The sequence below is a fragment of the Dermacentor albipictus genome, chromosome 1, assembly GCF_038994185.2.
Source record: "Dermacentor albipictus isolate Rhodes 1998 colony chromosome 1, USDA_Dalb.pri_finalv2, whole genome shotgun sequence".
Taxonomy (NCBI): domain Eukaryota; kingdom Metazoa; phylum Arthropoda; class Arachnida; order Ixodida; family Ixodidae; genus Dermacentor; species Dermacentor albipictus.
The window spans coordinates 260,993,804-261,010,719 of NC_091821.1; the positions used below are offsets into that span (position 1 = coordinate 260,993,804).

The window sequence follows — 16,916 nt, forward strand, 5'->3', positions numbered from 1 at the left end:
AAATTCATACTGTTGACGACTGTCGCATCCTGCAGTCTGGCCTGTTTTCTTTTTTCTAAATTGTGTCAGGATAATAACCTCACCTTGAATGCTGCTAAGACCGAAGTCATGACTTTGACACGCAAAACAACAAGCATTTCTTTTTCTTACTCTATAGATTCTGTACCATTGTGTAATGTATGTGAGATCAACGATCTCGGTCTACTTTTTTATACAACTTTACGCTTTGCAGCTCACACTAAACGCGTTGCACTGCGGGGTATGTGCCCTCTTCGCTGTTTGCAGACTATCGAGGGATTCAATGCTCCTACACCGTTCCGCAAGTTCTACACAACAATCCGTCTTCCTCGACTCGAATACGCGTCGGTCGTCTGGAATGGCATTTCGAGATCCAACAGTGACATTATAGATCGGGTCCAGAAAACGTTTCTTAGCATATATCGTCATCACTTTGCTAGGACACTGGACTTTGTTCTAGCACTGTTGGATTATTGTCATTGGATTCACCTAGCTGCTGACGTAATCCCGCCTACCTGTTTCTTTTCAAACTCCTTCAAGGTATCCTCACTTGCACCGAACTCCTCAGTTGCACAATGTTTCGTATTCCGCGCAAGATCACCAGAGAACATAGTACTTCACATGTTCCTGATTGTCATCACCAACACTCAACCGTCTACAGAAGACAGAGGGATTATAACGCTTATTTTGATTATCTTGATATCTTTCATAACTGCCTGTCATTGTTATTTTCTGAAGTTCGCTTTTTTGTGTCATAGTTTCACGTATTGCTCAACTCCCATTCTACTCCTCTTTCTTTTGTACTCACCTTGCGCCTTGTTGTATGTAGTCTCTTCCTTTCAAGAGTGTTCTTTTTATTCATTTGCCGTTTTGTTTTTGTTTCCTTTTTTTATAAGGTAAGCGTGCGCCAGCACTTAGACGCCATGGTTCTTCCTGAGCAAGTAAATGATTGATTGATTGATTGATTGATTGATTGATTGATTGATTGATTGATTGATTGATTGATTGATTGATTGATTGATTGATTGATTGATTGATTGATTGATTGCGCAGTTGTAGTTTGGGCCGCAATACCTTTCGTACCCTAGTGATCCTGTTTGAGAACGCTGCTTTCTCGGGTAAGTGGGTGCGCCATCACGTGGTATATTTTGCGTTTCGCGTGCTTTCTGTTTCCCGTCTGAATAACGTAACCACGCTAATTGTATCTTGCTGAACACATCCTAGTACGCCATGTCCTATAATTACCTACATCTTAATGTTCATCTTACCAGTCTAGACATTTAGATAATTAACTGTAATTAATTTATTGAATGTCCGCAACCAAAATTATTGGTGGCTTCTCAACTTGACTGTCAGCAACAGGTATTTAGTTTCGTTCCCGGAAAATGATCCATCATTTTTAACAGCACAGCTGTTTAAGCTTGAGTTCCAGCCGTGCCCGGCGACCGCTCAAAACTCGGTGCAGTTATGCAAAAGGAAGTGGAGAGGAGGAAAGGCTAGGCGAGACATAGAGAGGCAACAGCTAGGAGCGCGCGTCGCGGCGAAGGCGTTTGGGGGAGGAGGCGCGCAGTGAGGGATTGGCTGCGCCTAGCGGTGATCTATGCTCTGACGCACACGTGCGCTCCTAGTTGAGAGACGCGTCGTGCGCCGGCGGCATCACTGTCCCATTCACCGATAAGATGGGCAGACCTAGGAAAGTGCACTCTCCCGAAGAAGAGAAGCGACAGCGAAGGAGGAGCAGGCGACCAATGAGAGGCCGCGCAGAGCACGAGGAGGAGAGGGGATGGGTAGGTGTTTCTGCGTGGCGCGCCGTTTCAAAAGGTGGAATCGTCGGCAAGTCCCGGCAAGGAATCGGCGGTGGCGCCGACGGCCGCCGCTGATTACGCAACATGGCGATGGCTGCTGCTGCTGCTGCTTCAGCGACACAGCTGCTTGCAGACGTCGCCACCTACCGCTGCCACAACCTTAAACATTCATGTCCTTCACCCCGTATGTCCTCCAAATGTAGTTCGCAATGGGTGCTCTTCGATTTGTCGTCCCGGACTGGCTCAGAGCTGTCCGAGTAGCTGCATACGCCAACGCTCATTGGCTATTTCTACTCTTTTCTTGACTGTCACTACCACGTGACAATAGTGCACTACCAGGCCGACTCACGGCGGAGGTGAAGCAGGCTTTAAGCAACGCCCATATGTGGGCCGATCCCGAAGATAGTGCGATAACGGGCCGACCCTCGGCGAACGTGCAGTTCGCCATTAAGGAGCCCACATACACAGCTTCGCTGGTCATCCTTCTTCACAGAGTGGAAGGGCACTGGATATTTTTTTAAGCTAGATCCATGTTAGCAGGAACATCCTACATATGCAATTTCATGAAAACTTCCTTTGCGAATACCATCGACTTCATTGCTAAACGCACTGTTCGTTGATTAATTTCATAATTCTCTCTCGCCCATTTGATACTTTTCTTTATTGTTGTTTATCCAAACGCAAAACTGAAATTATGCTAGTCTAACTGCTCAAGCACACGCTTCTTCCTTTCTTCGGGTTTTTTTTTATTTGTTTATATGTCTTTTTAAGTTATTCCCTATAATGCATTTTGCCGACGCCATCCGATTCTTCGCCAATCCTTCTTAGTGGCTCTGCGCAACTATCTTTGAAGTCATTATCACTTCATATTTATTGCGGGTATGTGCCGTTCATGTTGGGATAATAACGAAGATCTCCCACAGACGAATGTACTAATTACCGATTTCTTATTCGCTCTTGCAAAGCAATTATGTGGTCGTGCAAATCTCCTTATTATTGGCCTATCCTAATTTGTGGTTACATGCCATGTTCTGAAGGCCCACCATCATCATCAATGACTACTCCATTAAGGACTCAACCTGAATACCTGTCACTGCGAGTGCAATTACCTGCAGCGGTTAGTCCATGCAACGGAGGCATGATGTTGCTCATATGTACGATGAGCTTCGTCTTGCGTCTCCTGTGCATCGTATCCATTGCTTGCGGCAAAAACCAGCGGGACTCGAGCCAGGAAGATCCGGAGTCGGTGACGTACTATGTGTCGGTCATCTCCGCAGACCTGCCTGGCCCGAGGCCGATGGACAGCCGGGTCGACTACTTCAACAGCAGCGTGCAGCGCAGGCACAACAACGTTGGCAACCTGAGTGGGTACGTCGGAATACCTGAATTGCAAAATAGTATTCTGGGTGCACGAAACTTATCTACCCTACTTCTAATTGACTCAGCTTTTCACCCACTAAGCAATCTCGAGCAATATTTGGTTGCCCTGGCTTCTATGTACACGTGTTTCATGAATGCAGTGTTCTGGTTTCAAAAACGCATTGTGACTTGTTATTATTTGTTCGCCAGCCTTCTTCCTTCGGTGCGTTCTTTCGTACTTTGCGTTTGGCACCAGGGTCCCCGAACACGTTGCTTAGGTCCTGGTATCTCGAACGTGCAGGAGCAACGACGGCGTCGTCCTCGCCGCAATACCCTCGGGCATACCCCTGCGACGAGGCAGGCGCCGTCTCCTCACATATGGCGAGAATGAAATGACGCCCTCCGCAGAAGAGCGTCCGAAGCTTTTGAAGCGTCATCTGGGAAGCACTGCGCTCTGCCTCCTGGTGGCGTGCCTGGTCCTGCTGGCCCTTCTCCTGTGCCTGGCGATCGCCGCATTGTGGCTTCGTGCCCGCTACCGTGCCAGGGATAAGACCCTGTACGCCACACTGAGTGCTAGCGACCCCGACCTGCCAACGCCCGCGACCTCGTCAACGCGTGGCCGATGGCAGCTTTCCGGCGAAGGGCCGCTTACGAATGCCGCTGTAGGCACGGCTCGCTGGTCTCGCAAGGACACGAAGAACTCGACGTCTGCACCCGCATTTCGGAGCACGAAGACCAAAAGAGCCTCTTGTCTGGGCAAGAGACAGGCCTCGCCCTTGCGATCCTCGACAGACGGCGGTCAACCGTCAGCGATGCTGACCGAGTCGAGCGAAGCCAAGGCGACGCCCTCCCCCGCCGTTACTAACGGTGAGCCTGCTTACTCAGTCCTGTCGCATTGCATGCCAGGTGGCGTCGTATACCAAGCGACTGGTGAACGAAAGACAGTATTTGCCCTAGCAGTCGCATGTGACTTTGAAATATGTGAACAATTAAATTCTTTTTGAGTCACCCGTGAGTAAATTTAAAAGATAACTATAGGCCAGAACTTCACATATCAACGGCCAGATGCCTGTGATTGTATTTAAAGTGGCATCATTACGGCAATAATATTTTTGTGGCCTTTTTCACTGTGAGAAGCGAGATGCGTTGCAACATGAGCTGGGTTTGGGGCATGTAAGGTGTTGTTGCGGCTGTCTGAAAATCACAAATTATACAAGAAGAGCAGAACACTGGTCAGATGCGAAACTGCGTCGGCCTTCTCCCCAGTCGCAAACGCGTGGGCGTCTTTTTTTTTATTGTTATTATCGACGCATCGGTTAACAAAATTTACCAAACGTGATTGCGTGATGTTATATGCTTATATTACGAGGGCGAATCAGAAAGACCTTACCCTTATTATTTTTTTTGCCAAATTATGGATGCAAATGCGAAGTCCACATACCCATTCCCAACGGTGGACTTTTCTTGGGCCGGCCTGGCCTTATCTGCCGGTAGCTCCGCAGCACGGCACTGTGGTCAGTTGTTGAAGATGGCGGTTGTGCTTCACACGTCCACGGCGTACGAGCAACGAAGTGTGATTCACTTTCTATGGAGCAAGGGGCAAACACCCATCAAAATCCACAGGAAAATGCAGCCCGCGTATGCGGAGAGCTGTTTCGCGTTGAGAAGTGCGAGGCGGCGGTGTTGTGAGTTCTCAAAAGGCCGTGAAGACTTGCTTACTGACGACAGGGGCATCTAAATTTCAGTGCTGCAATGGGACTAATGTCTGAACCGGTGCGGCGACTATGTGGGAAAATAGTGTAAGGTACGTAGAATAGTACGTTATATTTGTAATTACCTGTATGTACCCTATTTTGGCTGATAAAACCTAGGGGCAAAGACTTTCGGATTCGCCCTAGTACTATAACATCTTGAAGCGACACAAGGTTTATTCGATACGTCCGCGTTCGCCGAAAACGTGCTGGAAGGTCACAAAAAAAATGGCAATAATGGTGTCACTCCTGCGCTTTGTATCACGTGTACAACACAACGAGCGAGTAGAATAAGAGAATCCGACGGCCGAGATTTCTTGTTAGTTACAGCCATGTTGTTACGTGCAAAGAAGCAGACAAGAAACTATATTCAGGTATATTCACAAATAGGCAGCACTTGGCCAAAGGGCCAAATGAAAAGCCAGCGCTAGCTCTAAATTTGTCGTTGTCTTTTAGACACCACAGGATTCGTCGTCTTGAGAACGTATATCACTATGGCGACCATGACCGCCATAGTTCCACACGGACTGAAGACGAAGACGCCCTCTACCCCCCTTCCGCCCCCCCCCCCCCATACTTCACGCAGGCGTTCGCTGCCGAACGTTCATTTGCCTTAATGCTACCCACATATCTTCACAATCGCCGCGCATGCTTTGTGTGTTATTTGTGTACGTGAATGTGTGTGTGCGTGGATGTGAGTGTTTTTTTTTTCTTGCGCTCTGACGCTGTCACCATACCAAGATGAATTACCAACTAGCGCAGCTACAACTTGTACACAAACAAGTAACTGGAAGGATGGGCGCCACGCTAGCATGATTGGCGAAATAGCGCACGTGTAATGCGGAAGATGTGGGCTCAGCTCCCACCTACGGTAAGGTATCTTTTCGTGCGCTTTCATTTGCATTTACCTTATTATTTCTAGATTTCACTATAAAACAACAATTAATTTCCCCTACGCTCGCTTGTTCTCGTTGTCAGTTTTCTTCACATGGTTGTAACTTAAACCACACAAGTTGTAGTAAGCGCCCTTGGGTACAAGTGGAGCAGCAGCCGAGATCCTCCGCGGTTCGTGACCGCGGAGGATGTCAGTTTCAGTCATCAACAGACTGTTGAAGGGACAGTTGAAGTAACGAGATAAGCCATACCCCAACAACGCCAATGCAGCTACTAGGGACGCTGCAAGTTGCACGCTGCTCAGCGTTGACTTAAACATTTCGAGCTTTATTCGACGTGTGCGAGGAACGTCGCGTAAGTATGCCTCCCTCTTTCCCTATTTCTCGCTAAAACTGCACAGTACAGGCGATGAGCAGTGTGTACTTACTGTGTACCTTTTCTGACTGCAATAAATCGTTTAACCAATCATTTCTTAACTAAGCCGTTCACTAGCCTATTGGCTATCGGTCCAAGTATTTCTTATATAAATTCGAAAATTGTACTTTTGATGAAAGTTGAACCTAACCATGGAACACGTCCTTGCTGCTCTCAGCAGATGAGTGCCTGACGCCGCTAAGCCTTGAATGCGTGTTTGCAGGCTCCGCGGAGGGGCGCAAGCTGCTTCGCGTGAAGTCGACGGAGACGCTGCTACCGCTTCGCTCGTACAGCGTTGTCCGCACGGACACCGCGGACCGGCAACGGGCCAGTGACCACCGCAGCGACCGCGACGAGTCTGGAAAGCAGAGGAGCAGAAGTGGTGGCAGCCGAAAGCGTCGCAAGCGCCGCGTCGATCCCAGGTGCCTCGGCACGGGCAATTTTATTCCCTATGTTTACACTGGAGTGAATATTGACGCTCTTTGGGGATTTCCTTGTACCTCAACAGTAATAGCCATCTATCTTGCGCACCTTTTCGTTATTCAACACCCTGCGCGGTCGCTATTTTCCAGTCAGGAACGCTCGTACGCGCATGCCGTTCGTTACGTGTAATTACCAGGTGCGCAGCTTTAAAGAAAGAAAACGCACGCAAGATAGGCGACGATCATTGCCGGGGTGTAAAATCAGTCCCAATGAGTGAAGAAATTTCCAAGAGTCTAAAATTGCTGACTCTGCGCAGGAACGAGCGACCCTAGTTTCGCTCACACGTGCTCGACGCAAGGGGGTCGAGTCAGGTGTATATATAGGGCTGACCAAAACTGACCCAACTCCGTGTACATGCACTTATTCAAGCGATTTGAAACGGTCAACCCGTCACTTGCAAGCGGGCTGACCCAATTAGCCACGATGTTCCCTATAAGCTTTACTCGCCTGCCTTTACGTGAAACCGACGACTAAATTTTCACCCGATAACCTTTCTTCCTGATTAGTATGGCGTTCGACGTAGGATGCTGTCTTCTATGTAGTTTGCACTCCATATTGAAGTCAAAGATTTCCTTGGGTGTAGTCACAAAATATCACCGCCCCTTCCAGTCCGGGAAAATGGTCGAACAGCGAAGCTGTGTTACACCGAGTGTTACACCATGCAAATCAAACTTCGCAAGCAGTCTTTATTGCAAATCTTTAGCTTCACTATCAGGAACGTACCCAGGATTTTTCTTCGGAAGGGGGGGGGGGGGGGGGGGTCGGCAACCCAAGGTAACATTGCTATGCAAGTGAGGGGGGAGGGGTACCTTTACTAGTGCAAATGTATATAATGCCCACCATTCGCCATATATAAACGCGTAAACCCACAAAAGAGAAATGAAATAAGGTGTGTTTTACAGGTACGCATGCGCGATACACCTCTCCTTTACTTGGCAAACAAAGAACCACGTTCAACCTGTTCACCATTCTTCCACCTCATTTTCGCTTCTGCGTGCGCCGCGTGGTGAGCATGCTGTAGAGTGCTTTCTTTCCTCTTTTTCTTTTTTTGCTCGTGAGGTTTTTGTCTGGATGCCGTGCTTTTTTATTTTTTTCGCGTACAAGTTGCTCCGCACCGTGGTCTTGCCATAGTTGTAGCTGGGATGGAATGTGCGGAATCCCTAATCCTAAGCTCCGTATATTTGGCGAAAGGCCCACCACTGGACATGACCATTGCTTGGATTGGTTTGACGATTGACGTCTTTGTACTTCTTAACGAGGTCACACACACGTTCGGCTGCGACGGAGAGAACGACGTCAGTGAGGGCATGCCTGCAGTCCGCCGTTGTCGCTTGCGTTCGGAGTCTCGAGTTTGCTCGGTGACGTGGTTAGCAGCATCCGCCCGGCATTACCGCTTGCGATTCTTCGAAATTAAATTGGTTCAATATTAAATCTGTCCGTCACCTAAGACAATGAATGGCTCATACCCCCTCAAGCAATGGCTCGTACCCCCGTAAACTTGGCCTCCCCATTACGACAACAGAAGAGAAGTGAAATTCAACGCTGGAATGACGAGAAGCAACGGAGCCAGCTGTGGAAGATGGCGACGACGACGACGAATGCGGGAGCAGCGGCACGAGCGCGTTCGAGCGGTAGCGCCGAGGGGCGCCAAAGAGCCATCTGTGGAAGAAGACGACGACGCTCGAGCCATTGCTGATTATGATAGTTTTAGCGAAATCGACAATTACGTCACAGGGTCCGCATAAACAGCTCCGCTGTAAAATCTTATTTATCACAGCCGTCGATGTTCGCAGCTGGATGCCATTCGACACAATAATTAATGAAGAATAATAACTCATTATGCCTGATCTTTGCTGAAACGCACGCTGACATTTTTTGCCGCGCTAGAAAGCTAGTCCCGAAACCGTGCGATCGCACCATTCGATGTAAGATTCTGCCAGTAAGTGTGATGAGTTTTATCTCCGGTCTGCGTGTTTTCATTTGAATTGTGTGATGACGAAGAGAGCCCATTTGTCGCGTGCTGTCGCTTGGCTCTTGAAGTGAAGAAGACGACGATACGCCTCGGCCTTCCCTCGAGACCGAGCTCGCGCTAGTTTAGAACTGACCGGCGCTGCTGGAAGTTGCTAGGCTCTCCCCTGCCGACAGACACCATTGAATAAGGTAATGTAAGTCCAGCTTCTCTGTTTCAGTGGACACTGCAACGCAGTCCTCGGGTCGCATAATGCAGACAGCGATGGCGGCGCCTCTGTCCCTACGAGTGCCACGTCGACGTTCAAAGGGGTCGATCTGAGCGAGGACTACCATCAGTACTCCTACTCGGACGACGTCAGGCTCGCACCGGGCGCCAGTACCTTGCCTCTACCGAGTGAGTAGCGGCTTCGATGGGCGTGCTTACGACGCTCTAGTGACGGTTCATTTCGCGAACCGACTGTTTGCGGTCCATGGCGATTTCGCTAACTATGAAAGCACGAGTCAACCACGTTTAATAACGCTGCCGTTTCTGATCAACGGTGGGCGAACGAAGGACGGCTGAGCCTGGAGCCAGCGTTTCGTCAAGGCCATTTTGTGTTATTTCTTACCCGCCGCGGTTGCTTAGTGGCTATGGTGTTGGGCTGCTAAGCACGAAATCGTAGGATCGAATCCCGGCCACGGCGGCCGCATTTCGATGGGGGCGAAATGCGAAAACACCCGTGTACTTAGATTTAGGTGTACGTTAAAAGACCCCAGGTGCTCGAAATTTCCGCAGTCCCCCACTACAGCGTGCCTCATAATCAGGAAGTGGTTTTGGCACGTAAAACCCAATACATTTTTTTTTAATTTTGTTTTATTTCTTGTGGGCAGGCTTGTGTGATGGCGCTGTCAACGTTTCCCCGAAATGGAATGTGCACGCGCTCAAAAGCGCGCTCATGCTACGCCGCAGCCTTAAAGTACGCTGCAGCGCATCTACCCTTTTCTCGAAAAACCCACCGCGGTGACTCAATGGCTGTCGAGTTCTGCGACTTAGCACAAGGTCGCCAGTTCGATTACCGGCCGCGGCCGCCGCGTTCTGATGGGGACTCAGCACAAGAACGCTCGTGTGTTTAGATTCAGGTGCACGTTAGATAACCCCATCGTGGCCAACGTTAATCCGGAGCACTCTGCCACGACGTTTCTCATAACCCGCAATATTACTCAATTTCGCCTCCAAAAAGCTAGAGTAGGTGTCAGACAGACCGCTCACACTTTTGTAGGCTAGGAAGCCTAAAGGGATGCCGATGGGGCCGAAGCTGTTGCCCCAATACAGTAAGCCGCGGGACTCCACGTCAAGAGAAAAGCCCGTTAGGTTGGGTCTAATGGCATGAAGACAATTGTCGTAAGATACCGAACGAAAGATAAGGCTTGAGACAACGCCCACGCCTTACTTACCAGTAATTATCAGCATACTTTCTCTACGTAGCAAACTTGCGAGAACATCCATCCCGAGCTTTTATTTTCAGATTGTCACTGCCTGTATACCAGGTAATCCTGAAGAAGAGACATGTGGTTTCGAGGGAGTGAACCAGTCATTCACAGAGGTGGAATGCAGTGCTGTATGCTGGTACCGGTCTTTTAGCTACGGGGCAGTCTTACAAGGCGTCTGTAAAAGACACGAAGTCCCCGCAGTGTCTCGTGGTCTGATAAAGGGGTGCATAGCAGATGAATGGATGGGTGCTATGAGCGTCCCCTTTCAAACGAGGCGATGGGCTGCGTCTCCAAGCTCTTTCTTATTTTGTCTGTCTTACCTATCATTTTTAAGCTATCATTTTTAAGCAGACCAGTTCCCCATGATGATGGTGGTGGTGGTCATTTATTGGCATCTGCTTTGAAACGGGGCGGTGACAAATAGTCACCTAGCCTGCTTGATTTAGTCAGGCTCCTGGCGCTACTTTAGAGACATCTACCGCTCACATTCGGCGTCTTTAATTTCGGGACGCGTAAGACAAAAATAAAATAAAATTATGTAGATCCTGCGCACTGTGGGAATCGCATGCCGACTGCCCATAGATGGCGCCACTGCGTAGCAATATGGTGCGCAATAGGGGATCAGAAAATTTGGTTGTGGGAATTCATAGTGTGTTTTTTTTATTATTGTTTAACCTAGGTAGGACATTAGGCAGTATAATAGCAAGAGCTTGGTGGCGCAACCCACCGCCCCGTTCCAAAGGCGACGCTCATTACATCCATCCATCCATCCATGGTGGCGCCCATGAAAAAACGGTCTTACACGCTCTGAACCACCCCCCGACGCTGTGTGCCAGACAGCAGCAGCATCAGCAGCAGTGGGAAAGTCGAAAGAAAAGGCAAAGAAAGCTTCGCTTTAAAACACGCAAGAGAGCTCGTCTGATCCGTGTCTATCACATATAAGCTTCTCAAAACCATGCCTCACGCTCTTTCTTAATACTGGCTTGTGCGAGTGCTTTATTTGGGCCTCGGCGTCGCAGCGATCATCCAGCGATCGGTCACCAAGACCATTCGGCGCTGGCGCACCAGAGGCAGCGCCGCAGTTTCTTCTCTGTGGACGAGCTCCTCTGCTGAGCCCTCGGTTGGAGCCGGACAAGAGGCGGTCGCGCTCCCCCTGCCGGCACGACGCGGCCGGCTGCAACAGCTAGGCTCAAAGACCATCGCCGTCACCAAGCCCGAGGTACTGCGCTGCAGAATACCGCTGTACGAGAGAAAAAAATGCGCTGCGTTGTTCAGCCGCTAACGCCATTCGTTTTCGAGCATATGCGTTGGGCTAAGCTGCGCGGTTTTCAGACGCTGAGCATTTACTTGCGCGAGTAAGCAACAGTTCGGTGCCGACTGTTGTAACTTCAAACACCGGCATTCGTTTGTTTTGCAAGTTGGGTTTCTTAAAACTAAACCGCAGTAATGTTCTCATTCTTTCTTTATTTTTTTTTCAGCCACACTCTCCGACCGTTGCCACTTCGCAAAATAAATACAATAATAATGATAATAAATCGCGTGCATATGCGTTAAAACTGTTAAATTGGCGGTGAGGCTACGTGTTTGTGTGCAATAAACTATATAACTATATGAAGAAAGACCCAGTTCGGGGCGCGCCTAACATACTTGGCGGTTCACATTCTCTGAAAACAACTGTGCGCAACGATCACACGTGGTGTTTCTGGCGGTTCACACTCCCTGTACAAACTGCAGTTCAACGTCTCGACGCACGTCCACACTGACATATTTGTGGCGTCTCTCGTCGCGCGAACTACGCTGCTGTGACGAGTATACTGCTTACATTGTTGCCTATGTGCAGGAACACCGCATCTACACGATGACTGACGCGACTCCGTGGACTCAGCTCCTGGCATTGTGCACGGAACCCAAGCCGGTCGAATTCCAACAGGTCATCCAAAATAAGTAAGCTTTTGCGTCGTTTCGTGCGGCTGTAACAGAATCCTTCCGCCACCGTTCCATGCACCTTCAGTGTTAGCACCCACGATGCTTGGCAAGCTGCGAGGCCGGTCAGAGTGTAGCCACAGTGTGGCCTGTGTTGCAGCTCGAAGGCGGCGCTCGTGCGCTGTAACGACGGTGACGGCGACCTGTTCTGCCTTGGTGCCAGCCCAGCCGAGGAGCGGCTGGTGCGCGTGCTCCGACTGCGCCCACAGGACGTCCGCTGGCACACCGCCCGACTCAGGCTGGCACGGTACGTTGCGCGTCGCTGTCCAGTTTTGCAGAGAGGTGGGCCGACAGTGCGTCCACGCGGCGGACCCACTTTTCCGCCACGAACAACGTCCCTAAATTAGCAAAACTATAGGAACGTCGGTCGCGGAATGCTGCGCCTCCCGCGCTTCGCCTGTGGAAGAGAAAAAGACGCAACTTGGCAGCCGAACCCACAACCTCCGCATGTCGCATTCAGTGTTGTACTAACTGAGCTGCGGCGACCGGCTGTCCCTCTTTCTTGGGTATTGGTGCGCCCCCTCGAGCGATACATATATATTTCGCTTAGAATCATGGAAAAAAGAATTTGCGCTGGCCGCTGCTCTTTTGTTGCTCACATTTTGCAGAAAGATAGCATTTTTCCATCGGTAGCGTTCGGTGTAACACTTGGCACGTTTACTTGCCGGGTTTTTAAAAAAAGATAAAGTTGCATTTGTTTGTGGGGAAGCTAGCTGCTGCCAAGGATGCGCTGGCCTAAACTTGTGCCGTCGCCTGTCGGCAGCTGTGGAAAGCAGCTTTTCTGGGAGGGTTGTCGCGTGTTTCAGAAAAGTGGGCAACCCGGAACGGCTGCTTTCCGCTGTTACGACAGGCGACGCCACAAGTTTATGCTATAGCGCAGTCCCTGCAGCAGCTACCTTCTTGAATTGAAGGCAGCTTTGAATTGTTTTCTTAGAAACCCGGCAAGTAAATCTGCCAAATGTTACATTGAACAACCTGCAAAAAAAAAGTCGACCTTTCTTGGAAATTTGAACAAGATCAAAGGAACGGTAAGCACAATTTTTTTCTACTATATTGAAGGGCCCCTCACCAGGTATTGGCCATTTTGAGCTGACAAGAGCAGTGCATACAATGCGCGCTATAACAATCGTGTCTGCTAGGCATTACACCCCTACGCGCCAAGGAAAGAACTTTCAAACCAAGCGCCGTTCGCCCTCCCCCTCGCGGACGCCGCGCTCCCAGCCAGAGAGTCGACGTCTATCACGCAAGTGCGCCAACGAATGCATGGCAGTGCTGTGACGTCACTCACAGTGGCACGTGACTTCAAGAATTATTCGAGGCAACATCAGTTATTTGTCTAATCGGTCGCTTCAATAGACGACTTAAACTTTACAGAAATAGCAAGACATACAGACCGAATGTCTGCGAGTTTTTGTTTTACGTTGTACCGTAACCAGAGACTCGGATGCACTTCCGTTTCGTCTGCTTGTTCCCGCTTGGTGCAGTCGGGCGCGCAGAGAACGAAAGTGTCATTTTCTCCCTCGTTCCAGCACCGTGATCATGCTCTTTCATCCTCTCGCGTCTGCGTCAGTGGTCGTGGTTGCGGCACTGACTTACACCGCTAATCAGGTGCTCCCGTCCCGAGCGCGCGAAATCGTCCGCTGCACGAAACGAGTCAAACGCAACAGCTCGCGCTGGAGACCGTCACCGGATGTGCCGCACTCAGCGAAAACGCGAGAAAGACAGAAAAAAAGGCGGGGCCCGTGACGGCATTCGTCAAGCGATCCCCCGGCATGGGAGAACGCAGGGAAGGAATTTCGCTTGCGGAGGTTAGACGGGGCAAGTGGAGAGAGTGTCTATGTTGGCAGTGACGCTTGCCTCCTGAAAGCGTGGGTTCGCGGTACTTCAAATATTTCTATCTCTGCTATTAATGAACTAATTTGAAAAATTCTTGCGGTAGAACACTCCTTACAGGGCGGGCGCGTAAGAACTTCCAGCGTATAACCAAAATTTGCTATGTGGCCTGGTGAGGGCCTCTTTGAGCAAAATATGCACGCCCTCTATGAAGGCAAACAACAAAATTGCTTCCAAGAAACGCCGCCGTGGCTAAACACACACATCTCGCATATAAATGTTCAATGACAGTAAATGTTCAACGTTGAGAGCTACTTTCTCAATATTCACATACCACGTTCCAAATCAAACGTCACGAGTAATATCGCTTAAAAAATAAATTAGGTGCGCTATAACGTAAGGCTATTCCAAACTGTTTTTGTTTCAATTCTGCAATCAGCATTCCACAATTGGTCAACAAATTTTCGGGCCACCACCACTTCGCCTGTCTGTCACGCGGCGTCGCGAAAAACGCGATAACTCCCCATCTGATATGACGTGTACACACTGATTGTACACGATTACACCGAAACAAAAATTATTTCTCATTAGACACCTTCTTAGCAATTAGCCTTTCGCTATTGGCTAAATGTTTTCGGGCTGCGTCCACTTCACCAGTCTGTCACGTGAGGTCACAAAACCGCGAGAACTCGCGCGTCAAAGTGACGTGTACAGCATCATGCCGAACAAAACTGGATCCTTTTCTGAATAGCCGGAGACTGCCCCGTTCTGCAAGGAATGGAAGATGGCTGGCCGGCCGATCGCTCTGTCAATTCTTCGCTGACGATCCGCTTTAGCGGAATTTTTAACATTCCGTTGCACGCCGTCGCGATTTTTGACCAACCACTGCAAGCTAAGTAAGGGCTAGCTGACCAACAGCAGAGGCCGTCACTACCTTCCTCATCCGGTTATCTACTTTAACTGTGCTGGCTCATATTGCTCATGACTGACACGTGTATTAAATCTTGCCAGGCGAGCATATATAACCGGCACCACTCACGACAGTGGCGGCGTAGTGGTACACTCTTTCAATCGCAGCTATAACTTAGTGCACAATGATCAGGAGCAGGCAATTCACGTGCTGGTTCAAATGGTAGCGCATAGCAGGAGTCATGCGGAGCTTCTCGGCCCGGCACTCACCGACGATAAGTTTTTTCCACTTTCCCTTCACCTTTAAAAACATGAAGCTTATCGCAGATTTAACCCTCATTCATAATTAATTTCAATTAATGTTCACTTCCCCAAAGCTTTCCTGGGCACTATAATAAACATTTGATGATAGTCATTATTATTATTATTGTTGTTGTTGTTGTTGTTGTTGTTGTTGTTGTTGTTGTTGTTGTTGTTGTTGTTGTTACTCGAACAGTATTTTCCTTTAATCGACTATGACTAATTGCGTTTTCCGCCTTTTCTGGTAGATTTATGGTAGAGGCTGGAACTACCTGCATGAGAAAACGCAATGTTCAGGTAGCTAATTAGAAAGCATTCACTAACGTTTTCAGTTATTCACTATAGGGCACATATTGCCACAGTTAAATTGAATCCGAGCAGTAGAGAAGTCGCTTACATAAATATTATGACTGGCACCGCTTCCCAGATATTGTCCTCCGAACCTGCTAAAGCAATGCATTGGAGTACTACTTAAGGTTACCCCGATCAGGGGGTTGCAGAGTGGCTACTCCGGAGTTCGAACGGTTAGAATGGAATTATGGCACCAGTCCGGCGAATGGAATGAGAACGGAATGGGAGCCCGAGATTCCGTAATGGAGTTGAAATTGAATGGGCGGCCCAATGCTTTTTAGCGAGACTACAAAACCTGAAAATCTGCCCGTTAGATTAAATTAAATTTGGCCAATTTATTACATTTCTCAATTTTTACACAATACGGATCTTTCACTATCTACCTATAGGTGACTACCTCCGCCGTGGTAATCATGAGCAAGACCGTATTCTACCCATTCGAGAATTCTGATGACACGGAAGCTTTTCTTCGTTGCAATGTTGAAGTGTATTTAAAAACAAACTTTTAGCTTACTTGTTAACTTTTAAAGCGGATCGTTCTTTGCGAAACCTCCCGGATTTTCCTGACCGTGGCTGCTGGGTACTGCTGTTATTTTTGTCGAATAGCTTAAGCTTAAGAAACATTTTAATTGCGTTCGTGTGTGTGTGTGTGGGGGGGGGGGGGGGGGGGAGGGCTGACACGTATTAAAGCTTCCTGAACTGTCTTACAAAACAATCAAACACTCGGGCACATCAGGTTGATTCCTGAACGCCTCTCTAACACGAACTGCATTCTCAGTGAAATTAACAGCACGTGTTCACTTCCACGGTTGCCAACGCCAGCTTGCCCTTTGAGAAGATCGCTGCGTGTGTCACATCGCGTACATAGAGCACGGGTGCGGGAGAGCGAATGCGCGCGCGCCACTTTGCGCCAGAAACGCGGGAATCAAATGGGCACACTTATAGCATTTGATTACCCGCTTCGCGAAAGCTGCACATGGACTCTAAGGTGTGCGTTGAATGTGCATACTTGAACTACGACAAAGAGGCGCAGGCCAGAAATGTCCACGTCGCAAACGGTTGCACACTGCGCGAGTCCGGGGTGATTTCGAAAGCGCGCCATGTTTTTCCGCACGCTGTCTAGTATCTGCAGAAGCCGCGATAACAGGTGGTCAGAGCGGTGTGCTGGAGAAAATGGTGCCTGTTAATGTAATTTAATAATGGGGTTTTACGTGCCAAAACCACTTCCTGATTATGAGGCACGCCGTAGTGGAGGACTCCGGAAATTTCGACCGCCTGGGGATCTTTAACGTGCACCTAAATCTAAGTACACGGGTGTTTTCGCATTTCGCCCCTATCGAAATGCGGCCGCCTTGGCCGGGATTCGATCCCGCGG

General features: G+C 49.1%; 1 protein-coding gene across 1 annotated transcript in view; it reads left to right on the forward strand.

Annotated features, from left to right (window-relative positions):
* The first annotated feature begins 2,896 nt into the window (after positions 1-2,896).
* LOC135902898 (uncharacterized) overlaps positions 2,897-16,916 on the forward strand; it is a 28,460-nt gene continuing 14,440 nt past the window's right edge. Inside the window, exons 1-7 of the mRNA XM_065433209.1 lie at positions 2,897-3,191; positions 3,484-4,049; positions 6,465-6,663; positions 8,914-9,089; positions 11,185-11,384; positions 12,006-12,109; positions 12,249-12,395. Of these exons, the coding sequence (XP_065289281.1) occupies positions 2,962-3,191; positions 3,484-4,049; positions 6,465-6,663; positions 8,914-9,089; positions 11,185-11,384; positions 12,006-12,109; positions 12,249-12,395 (1,622 nt within the window). The 5' untranslated portion in view covers positions 2,897-2,961. The remainder of the gene's footprint in view (positions 3,192-3,483; positions 4,050-6,464; positions 6,664-8,913; positions 9,090-11,184; positions 11,385-12,005; positions 12,110-12,248; positions 12,396-16,916) is intronic.